The sequence below is a fragment of the Somniosus microcephalus genome, chromosome 26 (genome assembly GCF_052327205.1).
Source record: "Somniosus microcephalus isolate GS21.2 chromosome 26, FLI_Smic_1.0, whole genome shotgun sequence".
Classification (NCBI taxonomy): Eukaryota; Metazoa; Chordata; class Chondrichthyes; order Squaliformes; family Somniosidae; genus Somniosus; species Somniosus microcephalus.
This window is the reverse complement of record NC_141012.1, coordinates 22212687-22237542: the sequence shown is the minus strand read 5'-3', so window position 1 is coordinate 22237542 and position 24856 is coordinate 22212687. Positions and strand designations below refer to the sequence as shown.

General features: G+C 41.1%; 1 protein-coding gene across 1 annotated transcript in view; it reads right to left on the bottom strand.

Moving 5' to 3' along the window:
* Positions 1 to 1482: 1482 nt before the first annotated feature.
* LOC147100340 (A disintegrin and metalloproteinase with thrombospondin motifs 8-like) overlaps positions 1483 to 24856 on the bottom strand; it is a 32402-nt gene continuing 9028 nt past the window's right edge. The window contains exons 3-8 of the mRNA XM_085967949.1: positions 22166 to 22333; positions 17176 to 17468; positions 13830 to 14016; positions 12897 to 13060; positions 7657 to 7832; positions 1483 to 5148 (exon numbers count right to left, since the gene is read on the bottom strand). Of these exons, the coding sequence (XP_085824075.1) occupies positions 4410 to 5148; positions 7657 to 7832; positions 12897 to 13060; positions 13830 to 14016; positions 17176 to 17468; positions 22166 to 22333 (1727 nt within the window). The 3' untranslated portion in view covers positions 1483 to 4409. The remainder of the gene's footprint in view (positions 5149 to 7656; positions 7833 to 12896; positions 13061 to 13829; positions 14017 to 17175; positions 17469 to 22165; positions 22334 to 24856) is intronic.

Sequence of the window (24856 nt, the reverse complement as noted above, 5' to 3'; positions counted from 1 at the left end):
AGTGAATGATGAGACAGAACAGTACCCCCCGCAATCGTCATGAGTGTGAAAGAAATGGCATTGTAGGGATGCTTTATGGTGCTGGTGTGGGGTGGTGCCAACCTGGTGCATCACGTGGCAACCAGGGTGCACAGCATCAAGTGAAGTAAATCTGGCCATGGTGAGGCCATCCCTGGACTCCTGGCCAGCAATGTGGTCGGCTGCTGATGCCCTCTGTCCTGTGCAGCATCAGTCGATTGGAGAAGGTTGGTGTTGTTGTTGGTGCTGCTGGTGTGCCTCGTGCTGCTGGTGTTGGGGTTGATCGTGGTCAGATTCTGAGGACAATGGTGATACAGTATAAATGGTACCCATGCTGATGGAATAGATGGCAGGTGAAGTTGAGATGACAGAAGCAATCTGTCAATGGTGAGAGAGGTTGTTCCAGTGAGGTGACACTGGATAGAGAGTTTTCTCCAAACACTTGCAACCTGCATAAAGCTCAATCTGTGTTCCAAATGCAGTAAGCAACAGCTTCTGAGTTTGGAAAGTGAACACCTGTGAGGTGGGAGCTTTTATAGCACATTTCAAGCTGTCAAGTAATCAGCTGATTCAATGGCCAATCATCTCCCGCATCAGCTTAACAGACATGATTCCCGAACAGCGAGCATGTAAAGTCAAAAGGTAAGCTAAAATGTATTCTTAATGATGTCTAAATAAGGTCATAATGTGCTTAATTGGGTTCCCCGCCACTGCCTGTTGGGTCTGCTCAGCGCCGACAGACCTGACATTGGGAAAGGCACATGGCGGCGGGTTCACAGCGGGGTCCCAACCCACTGTCGAAAAAAACCACTTGACCTGCCACCGATCCCGCCCGCTGACCCCCGGAAAATTCCGGCCAATGGCTTTGGTCTTCCTGATACTTAGTTTGAGGAAATTTCTCCTCATCCAGTGCTGGATGTCGGACAAGCAGGTTAACAATTTCTGCATTTCTCCCTGAACACTGCTCCAGTTAGATCCATAGTGGGGTGGATACTAGATTTTTCTATTATAATTATCATACATGTGTCCTAGTGCCATCCGAACTGGCAGAAAGCCAGTCTAACTCACTACAGACATATAAAATCTCCAATTATGGGAAAGTCTCATTGATTTTGTACTGCTTATAGATTTTCATTGAAAATATACCAGCTCTCATGGATTTATTAAAAATACCCACATTTTGGATTCTTTTGTGTTTGTGTATCCCAGTTATATACAATTTGGAATTTTTCCCAATTTTTTTATGTTCACTGCAAAAGGGCTGTTCCCATAAACAGACCAAACTTCTGATGAACTGAAACCTGTGCCCTTTTACATATTGTGTGTGGGTTAGCAAGTCCAGGTTTAACCATTAACTCCTCAGTGTAGTATCAAACAGACAAGACCACATGGGATGCCTATTACATTCTCCTGACTCTTCCAAAAGGTGGAAAATACCACATAATAAAACCAATGTGCACAGGCTAAAAGCTACTAAGTCAAATTTATTTACAGACCAAATAATACAGAGCCATTAAGACATAGCAGGATTCTGAACCAACACAGTACTTAAATAAAAAAGTGAGTCCATAAAGGGTTAAAATACCCTTTTTATATTGCATTTGCTGTAGTTTGATAAGCAACATAACTTCTGAATGAAATGATGTTTCACAATGCTTCATGCTGCAATAAGGTATGATGCTAATCCAATTTTCCAGTTCACCCATGGAGTTTGGAACTTTTACCCAAACTAAAGTTGAACAACCAGAGCTATGACTTATGTCATGTAATGTCTTTCATGTTATAAGCTATTTCCTTAATGTAAAAACAAGCCTGCAAGTTTACAATCTTAGACCTTGTCAGGTGACAGGGTAATGTCTTCCTGCATGCAGTTCTCTTAATGGTTCAGCGATCAAATAGATTAAATCCATTGCTTCCTTGTTCTGTCATTCTGCATACATTAAAATTTCAATTTTGTTTTGTTTTACTTTCGTTTTTGAACAAAGGCTTTGAGACAAACAGTGAAAATCCATTCAGGACAGGCATTTATCATTGATCATGCTAATTATGTCTGGCCAGTTCTGAATATTGGTTATTCCTGGAACTATAAAGTACAATCCAAGCCCGGGTAGATTGTGCATGATCTGTAAAAGGAGTTGGCTTGGGAGTTGAATGTCTTTTAGTCATTCCGAGCTTTATCGTATGCTAGCTGAACAACTCTGAGAAAGGCGGGAAATATTCTATATTAGTCATGGGAAGAATTTGAATTTACAGCCCTGCGTTAAAAGTTCTACTGATAGGTTATAAGAACATAAGAAATAGGAGCAGGAATAGGCCACGTGAACCTATTCCGCCATTCAATAAGATCATGGCTGATCTTGGGCTCAAAGCCATTTCCCAGCCTGCTCCCCATAACCCTTCACTCCCTTATCTTGCAAAAATCTGTCTATCTCCACCTTAAATGTATTTAATGACCCAGCCTCCACGGCTCTCTGGGGCAGAGATTTATGACCCTCTGAGAGAAGAAATTCCTCCGCATCTCAGTTCTAAAAGGGCGACCCTTTATTCTAAAACTATGCCCCCGAGTTCTAGATTTCCCCACGAGGGGAAACATCCTCCCTGCATCTACCTTGTCGAGCCCCCTCAGTATCTTATATGTTTCAATAAGATCACCTCGCATTCTTCTAAATTCCAAAGAGTATAGGCTCAACCTGCTCAACCTTTCTTCATAAGTCAACCCCTTCATCTCAGGAATCAACCAAGTGAATCATCTCTGAATTGCCTCCAATGCAAGTATATCCTTCCTTAAGTAAGGAGACCAAAACTATACGCAGTTGCTGCGTATAATTAATAAGCTCAATCTTTGATATAAATATTAATAGTTCAATTCTCACTATTCCTGAAATTGAAGTTCTCTTGAAATTCAAAACAGAAATGTGTCTCCTTTTGTTCCAATCCTTTATAATGTATTATTTTTTTCCTTTTTGCCCAGACCACATTAAATAATGGGCAAACAACTTATTAACAGATATATGGCAACACATTTCTATAACTGGTTGATGAAAGGTGAGAGTGGCTGAGCTTTTTCGTGCTTGAAGCAGCACAGTTCTTATTAGCGTTGTAGTTATAAATCTGTGATTGCCTCATGAAAGCTGGAGTAAAATGTGGAGACATTTTTGAAATGCAATCTCAGCCTTAAACTGCACGAAAATTCCATTGCATTCCTATCTAGTATTACAGTGTCAACTCTAGCACTTTGATGGTTCATCAATGAATTTCAACATGTAAGTTTGCTTTGACTGATTTTCTGCAACCAAACCCCCCCTCCCCTCAAGAAAGAAGATTTTGAATGAATGATTTGCAGCAGAATTTAGAGACTTGCATTCACACAGATAAAACTGATGATTTTGAGTTATCTCCTTCAGAAACAAATGGAATGAAGGGGGTGTAGAGAAAATAAAAAAGAAACAGAAGGAATAATGCATGAGATAGAGAGAAAAGAAAAGAATTACTGGTAAAATTTTAAAAAAGTAACGGGGGTAGAATAAAAGCTATAATCCATGATTTATTGTGCGAGATTAAACAGGGCTGTTGACAGAGCAAATTCTGCATTACTCACTAAAGTGGCAAAGTTCATACATAATCAAGATTTTATAAAGGTTTTATAAAATTAAGTTGATTTATTTTAATGTACTCTCAGTTTGACATATGAGCGAATAACCTGTTGTACATCAAAGTAAAGCATCTATATAGATAAAGGGGGGAAAAGTCTCTTGGTTTGTAACACAGCAGCATCTAAAAAAACAATTTGAAGTACAATGTCATTAAGATATAAACTGTACAAAAATAAATAGCTTTAACAGGAAGCTTAAAAATAACTACACTCCTTCATTGAAGGTATATGATACCTCAGGTACTCTATATACAGTAGTGGAATGCTACATCTGAATTAGTTTTAAAATCTTCCATAAAATATACACACTGTTGTATGGGACTGATATATAACAGACTATTATAGACACACCAAAGGCAGTACCTCTTAATTATTAAATTACAGTTACTATGATTACAAGTTTGTCGTCTTCGCAATGGCCGACTTGTCGAGAGTTAAGACTGAAACAGCAGCATATAAGAAACAATTACAGTATATTAGCCTAACTTCTGAAAGGCAACGTTCTGAGCATTATCATCTGAGGTAGATAACTATCTGGCAAAACAACAAAAAGAAGATATACAGTGGTATTTGCTGTCTTAATACATCAAACAGGTCTACTTTGTTGACCTATTTGGGTCAGTTAGTGCATTTTCTCCGTTTGCCTATGGCTACATGACCCTGAAGCTAAGCAAGGTTGAGCCTGGTTAGTAATGGGCTGTCAGATTCTATTTTTTTTCCACATAAAAAGTAGCCATGTTTAGCACTCCTGTAGGAAGCACTCCTCAGTCACGGGCTTGGGTTGCTTGGAAGGGTCACACTTATCCTCTTCTGCAGTTTTGCCAGTGTATTCGACACATAAAGCACTGCGTTTCCTTTCTCCCTTGCCACAAGTTCTTGAGCAGGAGGACCAAGAGCCTAGCTGCCAAAGTGGGCATGGCATATCGGCACAGGGTCTGATGTCCTCCGGCCTCAATGCCCTGTTACAATCCAAGGACACTTTGTCATCATTGTCCTTGCACTCTACATTCCTCCTCTGCCAACCAGAGCCACAGCTACGAGAACATTCTGACCATTCCCCAAGAGTATACTGCGAGGTGATGGATTTCTTGATGGCATTAAGGGACTTCTTGATTGATTTGGCTTTCTGCTTGCTAAATGAGACATCTTTGGGGATGAAGAAGCTATACTTCACCCTGGGAGGCAACGTATCTGTGGTAATAGACAGAAGCTGTATTGTCAGTGGCTCTTGCAGTTGTTTGAAACTCAGAATTCTTTCCAGAGTGGTAGAGGAGCCACTGTACTTGAGAATAGCCCCTCCAATCGGAATATCCTGTTCTACTGTTATCACGGAATAGTCTCCATTCAGAATGTACTTATCATCCAGCAACTTCACAGCCAGGTAATTGCCATCGTGTTTAATCCCTTTGTAGCTTCGCTGTTTGATATCTATATTGGTTGCTCCGGCAGGAATTGTAACAATGTCATTATAGCCATACCTAGGAAGACAAAACCTCATCGTTAAACACTGTAAAAACTAATATTTGGATATGAGAAATTAATTATTTGTTGCAGTGTGATATGAGGTTCTGACACAATTAAAGGTTTTCATAACATGAATAAAGAATGCATGAAATGCAGCCTCAGGCCCCTGAAATTATGGCACCATTATCTCCATCAGTCCCTGAAGTTTTAATGGAATCTCAACTAAGTAATGGTGTGGAGATTTAAAAAAAGTCTCCCTTTTGTTCACTAATGTGTCTGTACTGGGTTGAGGTCCAACTTGCCTGAAAACCTCCTTCTGGATGGAGTTAAAGTTAACAAATAGCTGGTCAAGTACTGTAGGAACCCTGCAAAGGAGCTACTAATGTTATAGAACCATTCAGCCCATTGTGCCTGTATTCATGCTAGCTCTTCAGCTACAGCAGTCTCCAATAGTCCCATTTCTCTGAATATTTTTGTACTCTTCCTTTTCAAATTCTTCCCCAATTTTCTTTTTAAATAGATATATTGTGTTATAGACTGTACCTCAATAGCCAATTGTGGTAAAGCATTCCATGTTCTAATAACCACCAGTGTGGAAAAAGAAATTTCAAACTTCTCTCCTTGTTCTTCTAATAATATTCCTGAGTCTATTCCTCTTTATTACCAATTCGCCAACCAGTGGAAATAATATTTGATTATTTACAGGAAACTTTCGATTAACCGGCCCCTAAATAACTGGAACGCTCTATCCACCAGCAAAATTCAGGAGTCGGTTCAGGTAACTTTTTTTACTTTTAGTTACTTTTTTTACTCCATTTGTTGCTGTGCAAGGGTGTAGCTGAAGCTGTTGTTAAGCTACAGAGACGCTTGCAACTTGTGCCGATTGTTTTGAAGCTGTAACAGGGTTTGTTGCTTTATACTATAGCGTTCGGTTATCCGGAATTGTTGATGAACCGGCACCAGGTCGGTCCCGTCCGTGCCGGATACCAGAAAGTTTCCTGTACCCGCTCAAAACCTTTCATAATTTTGAAAACCTCTATTAGGTCCCCCCTCATCCTTTTCTGTTCCAGTGAAAAAGATTCAATCTTTCAAGGCTTTCTTCATAAGTATAAACTTTGTTTCCTGGTATTGTTCCAATGACTCTCTATTGTATCCTTTCCATAACTTGAATTCCCTTCCAACAATGGGGCCCCTAGAACACTAGCTGTGGTTTAACTATTATTTCACACAAATTCAACATCACTGCTTTGTTTTTAAAATCAATGCCCTAATGTATAAAACCCAGAATCCCATTGCCTTTTTATGGCCTTTTCTATCTGCGTTCCCATCTTTTATACATCTATATCTGCACTGCTAGCTCTCTCTGTTCCACCACTCGTGTCTTACTGTTTAGGGTATACTTCCCCTCATTGTTTTTCCCCAGAACGTACTACTTCACATTTCTTAGTATTGAACTGCATCTGCCACTCATCTTTCCACTCTGCTAACCTGTCTATGTCCTCCTGCAATATCCTCCATTCTTCCTCACAAATTGCCTTGCCCCTTATTTGATATGATCAACAAACTTCAAACTTCTGGTGCCTATGCCCAACTCAATTGTAAAAACAAGAAACAAAAATGAAAAAGGTCCCAGCACAGATCCCTTGGAGTCATCATGACCCACATCCTGCCAATCTGAAAAACCATCTGTCTATACACCAACTCTTTGTACCAACCTTTTAAAAAACATTTAAGACCAACTCAACTCCACTAATTTTAATTACATTCCTGTATCTTTAAATAAAACTTGATTTAATTTATTTCTGTACCCCCCTCCCTCCAAATTTGTCAGATATCCACTTAGTCAGAAGGGCGAAATGTTGGAGTATATGTTGACTTCTTCACAGATGCTGTTTGACCCAGCAAGAGGGATGTTTGATTGATAATGTCACTCCCTGGATAGCTCCCCCCAAAGGAAATTCAGGTTTGAAAGTCATTTAGGACTAAAATTAGAACCCAAGTTTTGTAGATGAGGATCCAACATTACTAATGCTGTAATTATGGATCCAACCATTATATATGTTTTAAGAGATATGTGTTAACCTTTCTGTTATGTGTTTGCTATTGGTAATTCCTGTTTTCTCTTATTGTTAGGCCTCCTTATACTCACACCATCATCTTTGCTCAAGAGGGTGGACATCGCCTCACGCTCGTTTTCTTTCCTACCCAAAGCAACTAGCGTGAAAGTGACCAATTCACCGTTTAGAATAAATCTGAGTGCCGGGATTCAAACAAGGTTCCTAATTCAAAATCCAATGCTCGAGTGCTTTAACTACTGCCACTGCAGACAATTGTTAACCAGTACTATTTACGATATCAAAGTTTGTAAAATTCAGTTTATTTCATTTGCTAAATACTTCTTTCTATAAAAATAAAATAAATATTTCCAAAGTACTAAACGCCCATCTCCTGCTGTATTGTATGGGTTTGTTGACAGATTTTAACTTTGAAGATTACAGAACCTCGCGTAGAAATGGACATACTTGGACTTGTTCAGAGAGCCACTTATTTTCCTGCATGTTGAGCTATTCCCGCCACACACTGCGCACTTGTCGAATTTTTTGCTGGATCCAATGACATGATCACAGCCAGCTTTTACACATTGACCTTGAACACAAATCGATGTGGTATCAGGACCACATGGCGTCCCATCAATCACCTGTAACACCAAGAATTGATTTAAATTAGTTTGTATGTCATCATCATAAAAATATTTTGATGTCCAACATTTGAAAGAGTGCCAGCGTAATTCACACCCCATCTAGAGCCATCCTTTATTCCTTAACCTGTCCCATTTCCACCTCCCCTTGCCTTGAATATCTCTTAATGTCTCTCAATCTCTCCTGCTTTCTATCCTATCACTGACCTTCCCTTTTGTTCTTTCATCCCCTCCCCCTTTTCCCAGCCCCCAAACTTGCTTTTCATTTCCTGCTTTTTTTCCAGTTCTGACGAAAGGTCATCGACCTGAAACGTTAACTCTGTTTCTCTCTCCACTGATGCTGCCTGGCCTGCTGAGTTTTTCCAGCGTTTCCTGTTGTTATTTCGGATTTCCAGCATCCGCAGTATTTTGCTATCGTATTTGAAAGTGTTATGGAGCATTGATCTAAGCAGTGATAATGGGGTGGGGGGAGGGGGAAGGGGGGATGGTATTCCGCTATATTTTATATTATTTATTGTACCATTGCCCACTTATCCAAAACCCTGCATAATTTGAAAGTTATCTTATACAATCCGATTAGAATTTATATAACACTCAGCATGATTGAATGTGTAGGACAAGATCTGTAAGAATCTCATTAGGAACTTGGGGTAGGACATCCTTTTATTAAGAAAGAGCACTGTGGTGTATTCCAGTCTGACTGGAATGTGGTAATTCTTTGCTGAAGGATAAAAGGATGGGAATTGGATTTTCATAGGAACATAAGAAATAGGAGCAGGAGTAGGCCATTCCGCCCTTCGAGCCTACTCCGCTATTCAATATGATCATGGCTGATCTTCTTCTGCAAAAGAGACCTTTTCAATTATGAATTTGGGTATCTTGGTACATACTGCTGCCATTATATTTGTTAATTTATCTTAGCACGTTGTGACAGCAAGAATTTAATTGAACAAGACAACAAAAGTGAAACAAAAGCTAATGTGAACAAGAAATTAGTCAGCACTGGTATAAAAATAGCCATTCTGTCGATTTGATAGAATACATATCTGAATTGTTTCCTTGATAACGAGAAATTATGATTAGGGTATAACATTAGCTGCCAGTGTTTTCTTGTTCTGCCTGCATCTAGTTTATACTGCTAACTACTGTAGCCAAAATGGGGCTGTGATTCTATAGAATTTTTTTTTCCACAGAATCATAACATTTGCAGTCCAGAAGGTGGCCATTTGGTCTTAATGTACCTTTGTCAGTTTTCTGAAAGACCTTTCCAATTAGTCCCATTCCCCAGCCCTTTCCCTATACCCCTTTTCAATTTTTCCTTTAAAAATATTTTCCCTACTTTTAAAGGCTATTTTGGACTCTGCTTCCAACATGGTCTCTGTGAAAAAATAATAATTCCCCTATCCTCACCCTTTGTTATTTTGGTGTTCATCTTAAATGTATGCCCTCTAGTTGCCAGCTCACTGCCTCCTTACAGCAGATTACCTCTGTTATCAAATTCAAAATGTCCAAACCTTAGAAACTATACTGTGATATTCATGTACAAACATTTAATGCATTTAACCAGTTTTAATGCCTCAATTAAAATAGAAGACAAAGTAATCTCATAAAGATGTTAAATTTATATTAATATCAGAAAGCAAAATTTCTAGGCACTAGATTTTTTTTCTGACTATTTTGTGGGATGTAAGAATCTAATCCATTCGATCAAACCACTAGATTTTCAGAACTTGTCATTTTAAGTTGTTATAAGGCATCGGCGTTATTCTTCCAAAAACTGTAAAGGACCCAACATATTTTGTAGCTGGCCCATATGTAATTATTTGGCACTTTATTACAGAGCAGAAGGATCTTTGCATAACATGTTATTTATTTTTATGATGTGAAATTAGTGTCTCCGAAAGTAATTAAATGCAAATGCCACAATATAGTTAAAAGCCTTAAATTGATCAGATCAAATCTCCATGGTGCCAAAAGAATGATTCATAGATATAATTCAACCATTGCAATAAACAGAGCACAGTGGCGCTGACAGCATGACCATTATCCTTGACAATCTGGGCAGTATTTTTAAAATAATTAAACATAAAACATTTCAATATCCTTTAAAAACTCAGTGCATAGCTGAGTTACATTGAGGAGATCCAGCGGTTTCTTATTTCATTTTATTTTGCACAAAGGAGAAAAATGGGGATTGACAATCATCACTGGATGTTTGAATTCTCAGCAGTGAGTGATGCCAGAGCTGGAATGTCACTGATTGCTGGTATGTACATGTCTGTGCTTTGTAAATTTGTGATGGACTGTGAAAGTTAAAAGATGCTGTAAACACTGGCAAACACCAAATAAACAACTCATCCAGATAAAGAAAGTGATGGTATTAAAAGATTCTCATAGCTTCCTGTAAAGGTCCTCAGCAGAATTGCTGTTGTGTTTTGTGGATTATACTCTTAATTTTCTCTCATAATTAAACATAAAAATATGGCATGATGAAGATCCCTTCAGTAGAGCTGAATCCAGCTGGAGACAATGGCCCAGAAATTCGGGTCTCCACGGGTGAGTACGCACAGGGTACCCACCCGTAACCCCAATGGAAATGCCGGTTTCCTGCATGCACTGTGCATGCGCGGGAAACCGGCACTTCCGAGCCCCTGAACGAAGAGGTTCAGAGGTCGAACGCGTGCGCGGGAGAGGCTGCGCGTGTGCATCGAACTTCGTTTTTTTTTTGCAGGTTTTCCCGTGAAGGTAAGTCTCCAGAAGTTAGACATGTAAAAAGCAGGCGTAAGGCCTGCTTTTTACAAGGTAAGTGGTGAATTAATTAAAATTAAAACATTTTTTCCACAGGTTTATTATTTTTAAATACTTTAAAGCAAAGTAAGTTTATTTTTAGCCCCGTTAGAAAATAAAATTATTTTTTTCAAAAATTTAAATTACTGTATTGTTTAAAATAGTTATTTCATGTAATTTATAGTTTATTTAAAAAATGTGATTTAAAAAAAAAATTATTTGAAGATTTAGTGCTGTTTTGGGGCCCATAGTATTTATAAGTCTTGACAGCTCTTCCTGTCAATCTTATGAATGGAGCATTCCCTGCTCCGATTGGCTCCCCATGGCCCACGTGATCCCAGGGGACGCATTGAACTAACTGTGCCCCTGGGATACGCAAGCACTGCGCGCCGGCAGCTGGAGCAGACCCCGGATTGGAATTCCACAGGGGCCCATATCTCAATGGCCGGCGCGGTAGGTAAGTGCAGATCGGGGGCTTGCACCCGCGGGAAGCCCCAAACCTGAATTTCTGGGCCATTGTAATAAGGACATACATTGTGATATTTTGAGATTATAGAGAAGTACTAATGGGCCTTAAAGTCAGCTCTTAGGGAAAGGTAAAATGTGCAATTTTGTGCCAAATTGTTTAGTCCTGTGTTCTAACTTGAGCAAAAACAATTCTAGCTTTATATTCTGAAATGGGATCTTAAAAAAAGTAGAAAAACCTTAAGTTTCTTCATCTCCAGTTTGTTAGATGCTCAATTTCTTGCACGTGTATAATTCAAGTAAAACCATAATAAACAATGGAGTTACACACACCATCAGATGAAACGAGCTATTAAGATGCTGAGGGTTGCCCATTTTTGGGTGATTGGGTGGGTTGGGGGGGCGGTGGGGTGGGAAAGAGACGATACTATTTTGGACTCCACAGGAAGCACATGGTTGAGTTTAACATTTGATGCATCTTTTAATGTTTAATGCCTTTGTTACTACAGGGTTATAGCCTATAGCCAGAGAGGATCTGCCGGAAGGAGGGAGGAGGACAGTAGGAGTATGTTTGTGTGTGTGTGTGCTAGGCCGATGCAGCAGAGCCTGGTCTCCAATCGTCTTAGATCCTCTTGCCATTGGACCAAGACCTTGCTCTGTCAAGCCCGTGTGGTAGCTGGTGGGCAACGGCCACCCCACGTTAAAAGAATTCAAGTACAGGCATCTTCCACCCTTTAAAATGAAGTTCGGGACCTGGAACGTCAGGACCCTCATGGACAACCCCAACAGTGACAGAGACTGTAGGTCCCGCATTGGACTCATCAGTCACCTGAGAACTCATTTTTACTGTGGAAGCAAGTCATCCTCGGTTCCGAGGGACTGCCTAAGATGGGCAAGTCACTGGTTCCCCACTGCATGCTCCAGTAGTTCTGGTCATGATTTGCAGTGCTTGCTGCACTTACACATGACTTTATTTTCACCTTGCACTGTGTCTGCTTGATAGTAACTCCTTTTCTATCCAGATTCAAATGCGTTTGCTTTCTGGTCAATGCAACATTCAGCCCCTCGAGCCTGTTCCGCCATTCAATCAGATCATGGCTGATCTTGTACCTCTACTACATTTGTTCCCTATCCCTCAATACTCTTACCCAACAAAAATCTATCGATTTCAGTCTTGGTCATGCCAATAGGGATATAATTAAAACCTATTGCCCGGATGGATGCAGTTTTCAAGCCTCTATTAAACACTTTCAATTCTTTCTACTTTAATGGACTTTTTACTCTGTGCAAACAAAATATATTCCTTGTCTGCCCACGATGCTTAAAGCTAAGGTTAACTATTGTTAGGTGACATTGCACCTATTCAGTCAGCCTGAAACATTAGACAAAAGTCTTAGGTCACCCTTCAATAGATATGACCTATTCATGCAATGAGCAATGCATTTACTTTGGTTTCAAAAAATAATTAATTAACAGGCCAGCTTCGAACACAGAATGTAATAGATCACTGGGATGAAGTAATTTGGGATCCGACATTATAGTAAGATACTAGAAAATATCTCAAAGAAATACAAATGTAACTCAACTTACACTAACAGACTTGGTGAAACCATAGCCATACATTACTGAAACAGGAGCAACATACCGCGGTCACTCGAAATCTGAAATTTAAAAAAATGCTGGAAACACTCAGCAGGTCAGGCAGCATCTGCAGAGAGAGAAACAGATGCTGCCTGACCTGAGTGTTTCCAGCGTTTTCAGTTTTTATTTATTATTTCTGTAAATTACAGTCTATTCTAAGGAGGTACTTACTTTGGGTTCAAATACTTTAAACTCACTACTCCCTCTGGCACGGCAGAACAGTTTACACCGATCTCTCGGGGACACGCCAGAGTATTTGGGTATCCATTTATCAGCATTGCCAACCGAGTCTTTGCTGTTGTACTTTTCACACTGCTCCTCTCTGAAGCTTTTCCCTATTGTAAAATAAACAGAGTCTAAAAGTTATTTTCTTTGGGAGTGAGTCCTATCCTTATTTTTAAATATTTACTCTATTGTAATGTGACTTAGATCCAAACTGGCAAAACCATGGTTTCTTCTCCGAGCACAATCTGTGTGCCAGACAAAACTATAACAGGCTTATATTTCTGTAAGGAACAAGATTGAAGTGGCCTTGCTCCTTTCAAACCTCTAATGCAACATTTTGGAAAAGAGCAAAATGCAAATTAATTTGTGGTATTACTAGACAGCATTGGCATCCCTTATGCAAATAGCCCCATTTCAAGACTGTCAGAGCAATGTAGGGGAACTTTCCATTGCACCTGCCATACCTGACCTGAATACCTGACGCTGTAACTGGGTCTAACACGCGAACATTTCCCATTCCTCAGCACCATCATTCATCAGTTCAGGAGCACAATTAACCAAAAGTATTTCAACTCTCACGTTGGATTCGATACTACATATGTGGTTAATTTGCAGTTAAGTATTTGTTTGTAACAAAGACCTTGGGTCATGAGCATGACCACTTTTTATTGTGAAATTATATATCACACAAACCTGAAATTGAGTGGTGGAATATGGAAAAATAAATCAAATCCTGATGTCATGAAGCATGTCACCCGTTTACACTTCCGGGTTGTACATTTCATCTTCCTTGTGTCATTGTAACTAACATCCCATAGTCCACCATTCCATACTGACAATTCTACAAGTATTCTTAAATGACTAAAATAATCCATTTACCGTCGCTATTCGGACAATCTTGTGTATTGCAGGAACGGTACCGAGTTCGCTGTCCTTCACAATATTTTCCGCCATTTTGAGGCACTGGATCATTGCATTCTCTGAATGAAAACTGCACACCTCCACCACAAGTCCTGGAACATTCTCCCCAGGGACTCCAAGATCCCCAGCTTCCCTGGACAACAGTCTGCAAGAGATGCAAAAACTCATCACCCGCTTATCTGATTACATGTGGTTTCAGGAGGCCACACCTATAGACTTTTAGTAACAATATGTAATTACTTGCATTACGAGAATGATCTTGTAATTAAACCTCAATTAGTTGAGCAAAAGCTTAAAGAAGGCAGCTCCCATCAAAGCACTTCCAATTTTTTACCAAGCATGTTGTTTTCAATTTTTTTGAATGCATTACTAACTTTGCCTTGTATTCCAACAGTGCTTTTGCGAGTGATTCCCCATCATCATTTATGATGTTCCTTGCCTTGAACTCCCCCACCCCATTAAATATACATGGAGGAAAGGAAAGTCTGTAAGATTGCAGCTATGAAACAGAGAATAATGATTCGAGATGTAGCAGGAATTGGGTGAAGCAGTAGGTTTATACATTGTCCTGAGACGTGATTTAAATCCAGCCCAAACACCTTCCCACTTAAGGCACACTGTGTCAGTATCAAGAACTCCTTGGCGAAGAATATAATGGCCAGCAGCAACAAAGTGAAGGCGTTCACTGTGGCCTCGAAGTACGCTCCGCACAGGGAATTTCTCAATTCCTGAGTCGAGAACTTCTGACCTTGAATTCAATTTAATTGAACTTAATGGGGATCCCCTTGCGTGAAGTGCTGTGACATCAACAAGCTGTCTAAGCAGCCAATCAAAAGGTGGAATTCTCACAGACAGCGAGCAAGGAAGTGAGTAAGCTCTTAATATTCTAACTGTTTAAAATAGTCAGAGAGGGCAAAAGAGAGATTGGGGGTCTCACATGGGGAAAAGGCAAAACTAAAATAAAGATGCACAAACGTAAAAAAAAAATTTAAAAACATTTTTTTGAAAAGTTGCTTCAAAAATTTAAATTTTTATGAAAATGGACAAATTTCACACTGCACAAAATTAAAGTTAGTTTTCCAGGCCCATAACATTTGTTTAGCAGTAATAATGCTGTCAAAACCCCAGTTACACCTAATCCCTTTGGGTCTAACTTTCAGTGGGGAATTTAACAGAGTAATTACTGCAGAAGAGACAAAGGGCTGGATTTTCATTCAGGAGTCGGGTAGGAGGCGGGACTACAACATTCGGGGTTGTAGTCCTGCCTCCATTGAGATGTGGGCAATCCACGTGATTTTAACTTGATTGACCTTGTTGAGCCTGCCCAGCGGGCTCAGCAGGCCAATTAAGGGCCACCTGGCAACAGGGCAACAGGTGACATCACAGACTGAAATTTCATCTGTCAAGAGGTTTTGACAGATGAAATATCAGCGTTTCACAGCTGTTTGAAGCTGTCAAACACTGACAGTCTTACTTCTAACCTGAGTCCTTCTCCACAGACTCAGTTAGAAATCTCTCCTGCACAGAAAGCTGAAGGCTGTCACTTTTGACAGTTTGCAGCCATTCTGCTTTCTGTGCCGGTGAGATGAGGGACTCCCGAGACCTAAAGGAAGGAAGGCTGAAAAGGTAAGACACACTAAACACACTTACCTTTGCACTCATGCACACATCACTCATCTGAACACCGACATCTCGATCCCTCCAAGTCCTTCAACCTGACGGCCCGCCTCGCAAACTTGGCGTGGTTTGGAGCCGTCGGGAATCCCACACTTCAGCATTAAAAATAGGGATTTGGCTAAAAACTGCCTGTTAACTACCTGTTAACAGGCAGTTAATTGGCACTAATCCCTTTCCGCCTCGGGTAGGCGGGTCCCAGTGCGGGGTGGGTACCTGCCTCCTTTGAAACTGGCATGGAGGCGGGTTGGGTGCGGGATGGGGTCGGGACCCCTGATTTCGGGATTTTAACCCCCCACATGCCTCCAATCCCGACTCCATGGCCCAATGAAAATCCTGCCCAAAGTTTTCATCAGTTTGAATGATTTATGAGATGTCACTGATTGCCAGCTCTGTATGTGTGTGTGTGTGTGTGTGTGTGTGTGTGTGTGTGCGCACGTGTGTGCGGTGGGGGGCACAGTGCAGCCAGTTTCAGAGCTGTAATTGACAGACCGCAACTTGCGCCAAATCCCGAAGTTGCAGTCAGTTTCAAAGGTGGTATGACGGTGTATTCTGAGAGTACGCCGTCATACCGACCGCAAATTCAGGGCCATTGTCCAATGCAAATGAAAGTTCCCTGTACTCTGCCCCAACTATAGGTCATAACTTCAAATCAGCTGGTACTGTAGCAGTGTGAATTTTCCCCAGGAGCCAGAGAGATGTCTTTGAGGGATATGGCCAACTTGGGCTGAACTGTGGGCAGTTTTGTTCTGTGAACCTGTGACAGATTGATGCTAAATAGCTTTTGCATGGGACACTTACAGGAAGCAAAGAGAGAAGACTTCCACCCCATCAGTTTGGGCTGGATTTAAACTGAGTACCAGGACATTACATGAATCTACTGCTCCACCCAATGTCTACTGCTGCTCTGTCTATCTGACTGTCTTTCATTTTTATGCTCATTCTCTTTCATAGCTGCAACCTTATGTTATCTGATCAGTACATTAATATCAAATGACAACATATAATTTCAAAGTAATACAACAATATTGAAATTTACAAGTCTGCAATTACTTAAAAATAGTATTCACTCTATATAAGTGAAACACAAATAAGAGTTATTAACCTTACTATCACTTTACAAATGTCCCTGTGTGGATAACAGTATAGGGGGTAATCTTCAATTGCTGGTTGCCCATTGGGGGGGGGAGCACCTTGGCCGTCTCTTGGATGCCCCAGGCCCACCCGATATGATTTTCAGGCAGCCCTGCAAATGGGTGAACAGCATGCCCGCTTGTTTTAGGTGGGAGGCAGTTCAAATATGCGAATCGAGGCCCTATGCCGTTATAACACAGCACACCTTGTACTAGGAGAGCGTCCCTGGGACCAAAAGAACCACTGTGCTGAATAAATTGTGACTGTTTAATTGTTATTACTTTTTCAGCTCTCTATTCTAATCGTGATTTGTATATACTTAATATCGTATGCATTAAAAAATCAATTAAAACATTGAAATTTGAGGTTTTACATTGAGGATTCTTTTCATTAAAACAATGATGATTTTTCCCCAATATAGCAAAATAATAGAGGATCTTTCACAGCACTGGAACAGTCAAAAATAACCTCTAGAAAGAAAAAAACCACACTTTACCTTTATGCTAGTTACCTCGTCGGTGCCTATACACACGCCATCGACACAGATTCTGTTCTGCCCACACGGAGTCCCATCTCCCCACAGGAGGCTTCCGTTTTTAGTGTGGCACATGGGTTGATCCTCAATCCTGCACCACAGCTGAGAACACACATCGGAGTCTGATGTGTTCGGACAGTGTTGGTACTCCTCTCCGAAAATCTGCTGGCACTGCACGTCCAAGTTGTATGCCTGCCCTGGCAGCTCAGTGGGCAATGGAACGGATTTAACAGGAGCGTCGAGCAGACAGTCACCTGTGAACAACACCAGTTTCAATCAAGCACTTTGTTTATACTTTGCATATTTAAAGGAATTATATATTTTTTCAAACATGTATATTCTAGCTTGACAATAATACTTATTTTTATATAGATATATATGGGTCAGATTTTTTCAGGCATCTCTGGGGTGCATGACATTATGCCCCGAACTTGGTCCTTTATGCGCCCGTTTTACACCTGTTTCGATGCCGACATTTACAGGGAACATCAAAACTGCATCATCCCACTCATCTGCAAGTACTTCTCTTCTTAGGCAGTCCCTCGGAGCCGAGGATGACTTGCTTCCACATTAAAAATGAGTTCTCAGGTGACTGATGAGTCCAATGCGGGACCTACAGTCTCTGTCACAGGTGGGGCAGACGGTGGTTGAAGGGGCGGGTGGGTGGGGTGCTTGGGTTGACGTGCACTCCTTGCGCTGCCTGCGCTTGGCTTCCGCTTGCACCCGGCGAAGAGACTCGAGGTGTTCGGCGCCTTCCCGGATGCTTCTCCTCCACTTTGTGCGGTCTTGGGCCAGGGATTCCCAGGTGTCGGTGGGGATGTTGCACTTTTTCCAAGGAGGCTTTGAGGGTGTCCTTGAAGCGTTTCCTCTGCCCACCTGGGGCTCTCTTGCCGTGTCGGAGCTCCGAGTAGAGCGCTTGTTTTGGGAGTCTCGTATCGGGCATGCGGACAATGTGACCCGTCCATCGGAGTTGGTCGAGCGTGGCCTGAGCGAGAACACTGATGTTGGTGCGCCTATCCTGCCAATGGATTTGCAGGATCTTGTGGAGGCTGCAAGTACATTTCCTCATTGAATAACTGACTGTAGTACATCATTGATAGCGGCCTTTGGACTGGGAAAGAGGAAAATACTGGGGAGAAGGAAATCAGCTGGCGTTCCAATAATAATTGAACATTCAATTGTCAAAACCATTTTTTTTTGTTACATCTTTTGTGATTAGGTAGGGCTGGGAGCACCAACAACGGCTCGTCCCGATAGCATGTGTCCATTTTTAGATCCACTATTGTCAAGCTAGTAATCCAGTCAGATGCTTTTTTCAAATATTAAAGATGAGTAAATTGGTCTAGGCCAGTAGTACAAAGTGGGCTCATAGCGAATTGGTTGCCAGTTTTACACCGCGTACGATTTTCTTTGCATTGAAGCCAATGAGCTGTCAATTCATTACAAGCCCGTTTCGTGCTACTGCCGTTGACCAATTTCACCTTGCAAGATTCCAATATTGGACTCATGAAATTCCAGTAGGGGCAAAAAGGTTACAGTAATGGTATTGTGGTCTCATATATTGGCATACTTAATAAATATGGTATCAGTATTTACTAAAATAATAGAAAATGTGGAATCCCCCATAACTGAAACAGTTATCTATCTTTCTATTTTGGACCCCGTTTGTCTTGCTCTGTATTTCCAGAATTTCCTTTTTGTTTCACTATTATGTAAGTATACTAATACAGGAAACTCTCATTTAAACGGCACCTAAATATCCGGAATTCTCTAATAACCGGCAAAATTCATACGCCGAAAACAACACCTCAACAACCGGAAATGTTGCCAAGTCCGAGTCCGAGTCTCCCGCAGTGGCCGAGTTAGTCAGTGGGGGTAGTTCTCCAAATTGCCACTACTCGGCTTCTTGGCGCTGTCGGAAGTCCAAACACCTCAATAACAGGAGTCTGACTCTCCCGCGCTGCCGGTAGTCTCTTCTGATCCGCCATTTTTCTGTGTGTCTCTCCATCTTTATCGTGAATTATCTCCCCCATCTTGCATTATGGGATTCTGTAGGTGAGTTCCCAATTACTGTATACTGCACATTTCTTGATTTTTTTATTTTTGTTTGTTAAAAATAGCATTGGTAGATAACCCTCTCTGTCATCCGGAATTTTTAATCAACCGGCGCCATCCCGGTCCCGTCGGTGCCGGATACCAAAGAGTTTCCTGTACTGAATCACACTTCATTTTGATTCTATTAGCAGACTGTACAATCTGAACAGCTTTTCTATAATGCCCAATCGATTAGAAGATACTGGGGTCAGTTAGAACTATTATTGTATGAGCAGCTCTCATTTTAGCAGATTCTAAATATCCATGTTCTGCCTTGAGTTGCAATGTTAAGCATTAGATTTGCTACAGTATCCAGTGTATGTCGGCACCAGTCCAGTGCCATTAAAAATGACTGCGAAATTAAGAAATAACATGGTGTAGGTGGGAAGTTCAAACTCCAGCTGGTGAAGTTGAACTGTGGACACAATCCCACGGCACAGCACGAATTTGGAGACTGCAGCCTTGAAATGGCGTTATAGGATACAACCTGCTTGTCTAAAATTCCCCTCTCTGCTTTTTTAGCAGAGCTGTTAACCAGTTTAAAATAAATGAGTTAATACTTCCACTAAAATAGCAGAGGAAGGAATTTCAGATGAACATATTAAGCATTCGAACACCATCACTTCATAGTGTAACTTTAGGGCCCAGAAATGGGGAGGAGTCTCTTCAGAGGGACTTGCAAACAAATACTGGGCTGTATTTTGCGACCCCCACGGGTGTGTCCGCGTCCGCAAGGGCCGTGCAAGTTCCAGGTTTAGGTGTGCGAAGCGCATGCGTTAAACCCGGAACTTGCGATCTGTCAAGATTCCTCTTGACAGATCCTCCGCATCCCTGGGAAAGGGGCCTCTGCGGGTGAAGAGTTGCGCTATTTGCCCAACTTCCGCTCGTTAAATGCCTATGAAATTCTTACGCCTGGTAAAAACAGGCATAAGGCCCGCTTTTAACAGTATAAGAGTTTTAAAAAATAGAAAAATAAAATGTTATCACTCATTTATACATTAAAAACTATGTCCAGTAAGGTAAGTTTATTTTTAGCCCTGTTAAAACTTATTTTTTTTCAAAAAATTAAATTTGTTTAAAATATTTACATTTACATTAATTTGAAATATGTAATTTTTTAAATATTTCATTTTTTAAGTGATCCCCATTCATACTTATGGGGATTCTATAAGTACGGAACTGTCAAAAGTATGAATGGGGATTCTCTTCTTTTATTGGTTGGGCCGGCCCACGTGATTCCAGGGGTGCCTGCGACCCGCCTGCGCCCCTGGGATAAGCGAGCCTCTGCCCGCGTGTACCCAGAGAGGCCTAGGATCGCAAGCCTCCATACCTCCCGGGCCACCAGGTACATTCGTAGATTTTTTACAGGTCGGAGACATCCGCCCGCGGGAAGCCTCTGATCGCAAATTTTGGGCCATGATTTATTATAACCAGTGTCTAAGGTTCTGAAGGAGGGTATCAGGCTTGCTAGAAGTTCATTCTCTTCATCAGCTTTGCCCCTGGCCACAGTGCACTAAATGGCTATCACTAGGTATTTTCATCTTAGAGAGCCTGTTTATCATATGCAGCTATCAAAGGATAAAATGTATTTATAGGATTGCAGCGCACTTTTTGTGATGCTACAAATTGTGGATAAAGATGTATACAGTAAACTCTTGTTTAAACGGCACTTAATCAGCCGGAATACTTTAATAACCGGCAAAATAGATAGCCGGTAATCTTGCCGAATCCATCCAGCACTCGTTTTGCCGAGTCCGAGTCTCCTGCGGTGGCCAAGTTAGTCAGTGGTTTTTATCTTTGTTTGTGTTAAAAATTACCTTGGTAGGTATACCTCTCTTTTATCCAGAATTATTCATCAACCGGCACCATCCTGGTCCCATAGGTGCCGGATAAGAAAGAGTTTACTGTATAAAGATGCATATTCACAACCCAGTTTATGAACTAGACATTCTGTAGAATGATCAACCTATTTGCACCTACTGACTGCCAAAGAAAATAAATCTCAGTCGTAAGTGGATTCAATTGACTTGTGCGCCAAGTTCTTTTTTCTCTGTCCATGTACGTTCCTGTGCCAACTTTATTGGCAGTCAGGAAAACAAACTTCATTCAACTAGGGGTCTGGGAACATGGCATCTGAAATGTTTACTGACACATATTGCATGGTTAACCATGCATGCACAATTTGTGTTAAAATGGTTTAAACAGGTGGGTTTTGGCTATATATAGCTCTAAATTTGTATGTTCAGTATCTTTTTTTACTTAATTGTTTTTTGTGCATATACTCAGTTTGGGAATGAAAAATTACTTCCCATTTACACACAAATATATCGAAAGTCACAAGTTAGGTACAGCATGGCTAAGATACAATTCCGTTAATCTTGCTCCCCCAGGTACACAGACCCACATTATCCTAGCACTAGGTCTAAATCCCACTTCCCACAGTATCAGCGTGACTTTTTTGTTTCCCAAACTACTATCGATATAGTCTGTCTGAGCGAGCTTATGGATTTGAGCCAATCAATGCAAATTTGAGGATGGCTTTAGGCTGAAAATCCATGGCATTTGGAAACTGAATCAAGATAGTCCCCGTTATATGTAGTTCCGTTAACCATGTAATGGCACTACTAGCAAACAACCATAACAACATATACATTTTTCTTTGGTTGCAAAATATGGGGGATTTTAACCAATATTGAGATATAAAGAAGTCCCAATGAACTTTGCAATAGATTCCAAAGATATATCTCATATAAACTGGAAATAAGCTGTTCTTCAACACGAGATATACGGCAGTTACACATGTTTCACCAAAGCCTAGGAGACAACCACTCCACCATATTGCAGATGACTCACTTACCGTGACCATTGTCAAAGAACTCTGTGATATAAAATGCACTACAAGGAGACCAAGGCAGAGTTCTGTTGAGGCGGACGAACAATGGAGCCATCATATGGTTTTTCCCGATCTGACCAAAAAGCTTATCACATGTCTTTGAGTCATCATGTGGCATGCTCAATTCGTGACCTGTCAAAATGAGAAAATATTAATTTATTCAAATCCAGACTGAAGACAGTCAAAACAGTACAATAACCTGCTAAATATACTGATAACATGAAGCCATTCTAAAATAATTATGGATCAATTTTGGGAACTTTAGTGGATATGGTATCATTTCTAACAATCAAACAGTACTTTTAATAAAAGACTTAGGGGGAAAAATTCAGTATCGCCCCGTTTGGGGCGCCATTATCGGCCGCGCGCAAAGTTTAGCGCCTGGCGCTAATTATCGCCTCCGACGGCAAACTTGGCTTTTATCACCCCTGGAGGTGATTGGAGCGCTAAATCAGGCACTTCACACCTGTCTTAAGGTGCAAAGTCCGAGGAGCGAGGCGCTACCTCAGAGCGCTGGCAAAGCAAGGAAGGGCAAATCAAAATGAACCTGCAATGTGCTGCTCAGTACCCAAAGCTCCTTCACAAAGCGTTAAATCTCTCCAGAAGTCTCTCTCTCTCTCTCTCAAAAGGCGTGGTGCAAAAATGTCACCAACAAAAAAAGGCAGGAAGCAGTCGCCTTTAAATAGCGCTCCCCTAGTCCCTTTCTGACTGCAAAACGCTCCCCTCAACCTGTCATTGCTAGCGGCAGGCGGTAAGGCAGGGGGCGCCACTCAATATCCAGTCCGGGGCATTGCGCACTCGACTGACGTCACAATCTGTCAGCGCAGGAGATCGTGGCGGTAGTGTTTAGCGCCCCCGCAAAATGTCTAGTTAATTTCGCGAGCAGCGCAAACATCGCCGCGCCCCGGGCGCTAGTTGCTTTGCGCCCCATTAGCGCCCTCTTAAGGCGCTAACAGGAGGTGCAAACAACTGAATTTTTTCCCCCTTACATTCATAGAGCGCCTTTCACGACCACCAGATGTACCAAAGCACTTTACAGCCAATGAGGTACTTTTTTTGAAGTGTAGTCACTGTTGTAATGTAGGAAACGTGGCAGCGAATTTGCGTACAGCAAGCTCCCACAAACAGCAATGTGATAGTGACCAGATATTCTGTTTTAGTGATGCTGATTGAGGGATAAATATTGGCCAGGACACCGGGGATAACTCCCCTGCTCTTTGAAATCGTGCCACGGGATCTTTTATTTCCACCTGAGAGGGTAAAACTGATCATTTGGGAATAGGCAAGAATAAACCTCTTATATATTTTTAAATATATATATATTTTTAAATCTTTTTAGAAATCTAAAGTCATGCTACATTCCATTATATAGTTACTAATAACAAGACATACTGGAACTTAAACAGCATGCTAGCTGCTGATAGACTTCCTGTCTGAAGAACTAAAGAGCCATCAGAATTGTTGATCAATGACTTCAGATAAAAAGATGCTGTCATTGATCCAAGTGTAGAATTCCATTATATCAAGTCATTTCCCATTCACCCTGTTGTATAGTATTCCAGATCCAGGAATAATACTGAAATGTATCATTCAAGTCCAAGTGTAAACATGCTTCCCAACTATTTGTGATTAATGACTCACTGTGTTGAATATGGCCAGCCCAGCATACTTTCTGCACACGAAACATCTCTTGACAAATTTCACATTAAGTACAATAATAGTGTTTGAACTTAGATTAAATTCAAGGTGGGGTGATTTAGTGGTGCGCATATAACAAATGGCTTCATATTCCAATTAGAAGTTCACAGAAATCTTAAGTCTAGCATAGTGAAACTCAAATGTAAACTGCCTAAAAATATCAGAATCCGTTGCACTTTTAATATTTGGTAGTTTTAACAAACTTTTCCTTTTTCACATCACTAAAAACAGATTATCTGGTCGTTATCACATTGTTGTTTGTGGGAGCTTGGTGTGCGCAAATTGGCTACCGCGTTTCCTACATTACAACAGTGACTACACTTCAAAAAAGTACTTCATTGGTTGTAAAGCGCTTTGGGATGTCCTGAGATCGTGAAAGGCGCTATATAAATGCAAGTCTTTCATTCACTCACTCAATATAATGACTTCATTCAATATAATGATAATAAGATTAAGATATTCCAGGTTTTTGTTGTTGGTGCTATTTGTGAATTGGAGAACTAGAGGATACCAATGATTTTGTTGAGGAACACCAAGAGGGATGTGCAAAGCAAGTGTGTAACTTGAAGGCTGTTATACTATATACTAACAGTTCGAGACCAGTACCTATTTCCACTGATGCAAGGTAGTGGGCCATAATTTGCGGCTCCTATGGGTGCGTACGAGTTGCGCACGTACCTGTAAGGGTCACGCAAGTTCCAGGTTTAGGCATGCGCTGTGCATGTGCTAAATCCCGGAACTTGCGATCGGCATCCCCGGGAAAAGGGCATCCATGGGCGGAGAGTTCTTCTGCCCAGTGAATGCTCGTGAAATTCTTACACCTGGTTCCAACCTAGCCCAATGAACCATTTGCAAATTTGTTAAATTTTACTTTGCATGAATTGCAGTTATACTGCAGGTGATGTGAAACTGAAGTATTGTGAGACTGCCTTCCTTGAGCTGGTCTCAAACTGCCAG